General features: G+C 40.4%; 1 protein-coding gene across 5 annotated transcripts in view; it reads left to right on the forward strand.

Moving 5' to 3' along the window:
• LOC119602750 (nucleolar protein dao-5) overlaps window positions 1–6000 on the forward strand; it is a 54460-nt gene extending 48460 nt beyond the window's left edge. For 4 of the 5 annotated variants that reach the window (XM_037954438.1, XM_037954442.1, XM_037954439.1 and 1 more), the window contains 3 exons: window positions 1654–5600; window positions 5653–5743; window positions 5803–6000. In XM_037954438.1, the coding sequence (XP_037810366.1) occupies window positions 1654–5600; window positions 5653–5743; window positions 5803–5868 (4104 nt within the window). In that variant the 3' untranslated portion in view covers window positions 5869–6000. The remainder of the gene's footprint in view (window positions 1–1653; window positions 5601–5652; window positions 5744–5802) is intronic. The other variant, XM_037954440.1, reaches the window with a different exon arrangement.

The following is a 6000-nucleotide window of genomic DNA, read 5'->3' on the forward strand; positions in this document are numbered from 1 at the left end:
AGAGTTAAATAGCGATTAAATACAAAACAATTAAGTTTTAATGATAAAAATTACTTTAAAATTAATTGAATTAAGAAAATTTAATAAGAATTGTGTACAACTCTTTAAGGATTTCATTGGTTTTAAAGACTTAACACATTTTTGGTAGGAATTATACTGGGACTCCCTAACGTAACTATTACACTTCAATAACTTTTAAATAAATATGTTTTTTAAGTTTTCCTTTTAAAAAAATTTTGTTGTTCTATTTTAGTTTAGTATGTCATACTCAATTTGATTTAATTATTAAGTGTAATACACAGGCTGTCAGGCAGGGAGAGGTGCAAACAAAATGGGTCACAAATTATCTCTCGAGACTTTTTTAAAAAGAATCTGTAGTTAACTATAACTGTAAGTTGTCTAGGAGTTAAACAAATTTAATTTTAACTAAATCTGCAGAAAACTGTTGTAAAATTTACTTAATAAAATCTTTTAAATTATAGAACTATTTATTTAAATTTGTAAAAATATAAAGTTTCACAAATAAATAAATCTAAAAACACCAGGATATACAAGAAGTTTCCCTTTTCCTTAAAATAACCTTGCTGCTGTCTTTAAAAACAGACAAAAACACAAAATAAATAAACATCTGTGGTAAACACTCCAGAACAATGTCAACATTACTGACATTTCCCTCTTCTATTTATGTTTTTTTACACAATAAACAAAAAGTATTCATTTAATACAAAAACACACATGTAAACATACTCTTTTCCTATAGAACTCTCAAAATGACAACTGGATTTATTATTATGATAAACATAGACATTAATATAATACTTTTGTATGTGTGTTTGTTGTTTTTTATGATAAAAACATAATGACAAGCATTTTTACATATAAACATGTATACAAACCTGCAAGGTATAACAACATGTTTACAAACATAAAGCAAAAGCAAAACAATAACAAACAGCTTAATGCAAATAAGTATAGCTGTCTCTTTCTGTCTCTAGCTCTGCCACCCAAATGAAAATTCATTGTTGACACTTTGTTGTTGTTTAACAGCGTTTTTTTATTTATGACAAAGGCGAGTTTAACACTAAACTTAGATTTATGATGTTTTGTTGTTAGTTTCTGTCTCTTCTTTACCAGTTTTCTCTCTAGTTTTCATCTCAATTAGCTAAAGGTGTTAAAAATACAGAAAGATAAATTAGAAACTATTTATTTGTTATTAAATTACGAAGAAAACCTTGTTCAAATAAAAACAGATGGTAAACATAATAAACTTAAAGCAATAACTAGAACTGAACTAGAAATGAACTAGAAATGAACTAGAACTGAACTAGAACTGAACTAGAACAGAACTAGAACAGAACTAGAACAGAACTAGAACAGAACTAGAACAGAACTAGAACAGAACTAGAACAGAACTAGAACAGAACTAGAACAGAACTAGAACAGAACTAGAACTGAACTAGAACTGAACTAGAACTGAACTAGAACTGAACTAGAACTGAAAAAGAACTGAACTAGAACTGAACCAGAACTGAACTAGAACTTAACTACAACTGAACAAGAACTGAACTAGAATAAAACTTTAGCAAAAGAAGAAAACGAAAAATTTATTCAAAAATTAAATTACGATTATATTCTCTTCTTTTTCCCTTCCAGTCCAAACGTGCCTCACCGCACATGTTTAAAATGGATGAACATCAATCGTATTTGCAGCAGCATCAGCGCAAAGATTCCGCCAGTTCAGAGGTTGCCGCCTTACTTTGCATTTCCGGCCGCACTAGCCGCATTTCTAGTGTCGGCAGTCAGGGTTCGGCTGTTAGTCGTTTGTCGGCTGTCTCCGGAGTATCACGCTCTCCTTCGCCTCATCGCATGTTATTGGAAACTTCATTCTGTGGTCCCAAACCGGTGGAAAGTATAGTTGATGGTTCGGTGGGTGCTGTGGTGGAAGCTCCCACAGCAGCCTTGCTGGAACAAGTGCTGTTGGCTCGCACCCGTGATCCTACACAAGCTATATTAGCTGAGGGCATTAAGGTAGAGTCGTCGCCCAAGAAAAAACCTCCCACTTCATTAACTAATGGTGATGCCAAGTTAACTGCTAAAATAAAAGCACAAAATCGTCCAGAAACGGGAGTTCTGCCGAAAACCACCATGGGAGCACAACGTAAATCCACCAAAAGTCCTGGGCAAATGATTGTAGGCAAAACGCCCAGTGGCACGGAATATATACGCATTAACCTTAAGCCGGATTTTATGTATGATGATAAAGGAATAGCCTCAAATGAAAAAGTGGTGGAGGCGGCTAATGCACAGCAGCAGGCTATGTATGGTTCCACTACAAGAAACCAAAACAAACCGGCCTCTTTGAGCTTAACACAAAAATCCAGAGGAGAAAATCTCTTAACACCCACTGCAAGTCCTAAGCCTACACGCAAAGGAGAAGGCAGTCGTTCTCCCTCGCCCGCTACGGTTTCGGTGTCGCGTAAATCCTCGTTTAGTTCTTTGTTTCGTTTTGGGGCGGCTGGCAAAGATTCACCCGATTCACCACGCGAAAGATCAAGGCCACGCAGCAAAAGCAAAGAACGAGGACAAACGCCGCAATCACAAAATGCCACTCCGAATAAACAGAAATCAGTATTGGCTATCTTTAAGCCAGGAAAACGAGGCAGTTCGGCCGGGGCCGAGGGCAGTAAAACCTCCAAAACTTCCTCACCCACAGATGCCCACGAAATGCAGCAGTTGCAGTCTAGAAGTAAATCACATACCCCTGTGGTTACGGCTACTGGCTCTAGGCCCAATAGTCGCTTAAAATATTATGAGGACCCGGTAGAAGGTTACATCCACATACCTTTACATACGCCGCCCGAGGAAAAGGAAACTAGGAAATTATTGCAAAGCATACAACAGCTTAATGCAGAGCCGGTAAGGCCCCAGGCAACAGCTATAACTATGAGCGATTTAGAGTCCGCAGTCAAGAAACTAAAACCGGTAGGAGCACGCAAAAATTCTGGCTCGGAAACAACTAATAATGTAGCCCAACGCGGTGCAGCTTTTCCCCTTAAACGCATAGAAAATCTAGATGCTATACACACGCTGCCCCAGGAGGATAACAAAGAACGCACCTGGAGTTTGGAGGTTAATCGTCATAGTTCCCAGGATTCTCAGGAAACAGTGGGCTCTGGAGAAAGTTATGTTAGTGCTATAAAGGTGGCGACACAAAGATCTTCCCACTTAGCGGAGGTTAAGGAGCATGTGGTTACTGAAAACGGCATAGAAGCTGAGGCGGAAATACATCGTCTGCCCTCACAGGAGAGTACCACCAGTGCGGGAGAAGTAAGGGTAGTAGAAACTAAGGCCACCATTAATTCAACAGCCATGGCGGATGATAGTGCGGCTCGGGAAAGAAGAAGATTAATGTTCGCCACCCGAGTGGGGTCGGGTAGTCAAGAACAGATTTTCGCCACCCAATTTAGTATATCAAAAACTGAGAGCATTTCTAGTCATATGTCCGAACAGACCCAAGATACTTTGTCGGAATCCACCACAGAAAACTTGAAACGACAAAATACTGTAATCAAAAAATCACCAGAGGAAACACAGAAGCCTCCAGCAGCGCCACCAGCTCCACCACCACCTCCGCCACCACCAAAAGAAAGCAAAGCCAAAGCACAATTGGAAGAACAACGGGAAATATTTCATAAGGAATCCTATAGAAGAGAGGAAACCATGGAAAGACAAATAACAGTGCGCAAGAGATCTTTGACAACCTCGGAAGAGGATAAGGTTAAACCGGTGGCCACAACACAACCACCCGTGGTAATGAGACGTAAAACCTCGGGGGGTTCAGCAGCTGGGGTAACCGAGGAAAAACATAGATACCATTCTAGATCAACTTCGGAAGATGACAATGAGGTGGCTGCCACCACTACTAATCATCGCCATTCCCGATATTTGGAAAATTTTGATGTGCGCAAAAAGTATCATGAGAACATGCAGGGTGTACAACGCAAACCGCGCAAACAAAGTGGTGGCGCTGCCGAAATAAACCCACCCGCTGAAAAACTTGCAAATCAAGAGCAATATCAACGTAAAGGAAAACCACAGCTGCCTCAACCACCACCCCCTTCCACAGAACCCTCACCCCTGCACACTCCCTCTCCCTCGGTAACGGAAGGCAAAATATCACCTACATCTAGTCTACACAAAAGTGAGCCACGTTCTCATTCGCAATCACCAGTAGATAAGGCCAGACAGACACCACCCAAGCCACCAAGGACTTCCACACCCACTAGACGTTCGCAAACAGAATCACCACCCACTAGTAAGCCTCAGACAACGGTGACTTCGACAGTAAAAAAACATCATACCCACATAGACAGATCCTCGGTATTTTCTACCGATGAGCCGGTGGAGTCATCGGAAAGTGAACGTGATTCGGATATGGCGGCTTTGGAATCCAAACGGCGTCACTTGGCTTTAAATGTAGGCTGCATAGAAGATCATGAGAGTACTGGTCTAGTATCACAGGAATCCTTTGACGATGAGCTTCCCTATATACCCACCACTTTGCCGGAGGAAAAGGCTCAGGGAGTGAACATCATACCCATGAAGGAACGCATTAATATGGAGGTTAAAACTTGTCCCTTAGATAGACCACGTTCAACCACACCACTCAATCCTTCACATTTGGAAGAATATATAGGCGGCATGGCGGTAAATACCCCCGATTCACCTTTTGAATTTGCGGGATCCGTGCCGGTAAGAGGAGAGAAATTGCGCATTAGTCTGCCACGTAAAGACTCGAAAAAAGATGTGCAAAGTTCGAAATCACCCCGTAGAGTTTCTAATGCCAGTGGCAAGTCTTGGTTTGAGTTTGCCGAGGAGGGACTGAGAGTCACAGCAGCACACTTAGAGAGAAAGGATTCGAATAAACAGTTATTGCAGCAACAGCAGCAGCAATTGCAACAAAAACCAGCTGCACCCACACCCAGTTCAGCGGCCATCCCTTTAACAAAAAGGCCTACAGACAGCGGCGACTTTAAAACCAAAACCACAGCTGCTAGCAAACCTCCAGTAACCACCCCTAAAGCCTCAACACAACGGAAATTATCGGGTCATTGGATAGACTTTGAAAATATACCAGAAAAAAGAAAACCTCCCAAGAAAATAACCACCTTACCCAGAGACAGTGTCAGTTCCACACACAACCGATCAACGCAAGGCAAAACACTACCCACAGCTAACTGTACACGAACACACAGCTCCTTTTCACAACACAAACATTCACAGCAACCAGATGTCACAGCCTCCACTATGTCCTCCTCCTCAGCAGCCGATGGTTGTATGATGCCACACTATAACTATGTTAAACCGGAAGACTGTCAATGTGAGTGTCATGAATCGAAAACTAAAGAAGCTCAATCAACAACAACTACCGAAACCTCAACAACAACCCAAGCGGCCATGACACCCAATCAAACAACTCCCACTAGTAATAGTAACAATAATAATAATAACAATAAAGCACAAGGTGTAGATCTCCTGCCCAAAGGAGAGGATATGTTGCCGCTATTAAGTCAAGACTCACATGAGGGCATAGAACCCAGGTGGGTGTAATAGAATATTAATTAATTTATTAATTTTTTTGTTTTTTAACAGTGATTCTTCTAGAGAGTATAGCTGCTATACCGATGATGAACTGGATTTGCCTACACGCAGTTCTAGTCGCTCCAAAAGTAGTTCTTCAAGAGTGAGTATACTTTTGTAGAAGTTTTTTCCAACCCTGACCTTTTTTTCGTATTTTTTTAGCTGGATGAGTTTCCTCGTCGTGATGCTGCTCATAGTCCCCGTAATAAGAAATTTCCCGATAAATAAAAGTAAGTTTTCTTCTTTTTTCCTTTTTTCCTTTTTAAAACAAAATTTGTTTTTAAAGCAAATCATAATAATAATAATAATGTTCCCTTTAAAATATAACTTAGGAATTAAACTTAAACAAATTGTTAGATG

Source organism: Lucilia sericata, unplaced genomic scaffold, assembly GCF_015586225.1.
Source record: "Lucilia sericata isolate MDLA Ls3-8-SP2 unplaced genomic scaffold, ASM1558622v1 Contig000251F_arrow, whole genome shotgun sequence".
In the NCBI taxonomy this organism is placed as follows: Eukaryota; Metazoa; Arthropoda; class Insecta; order Diptera; family Calliphoridae; genus Lucilia; species Lucilia sericata.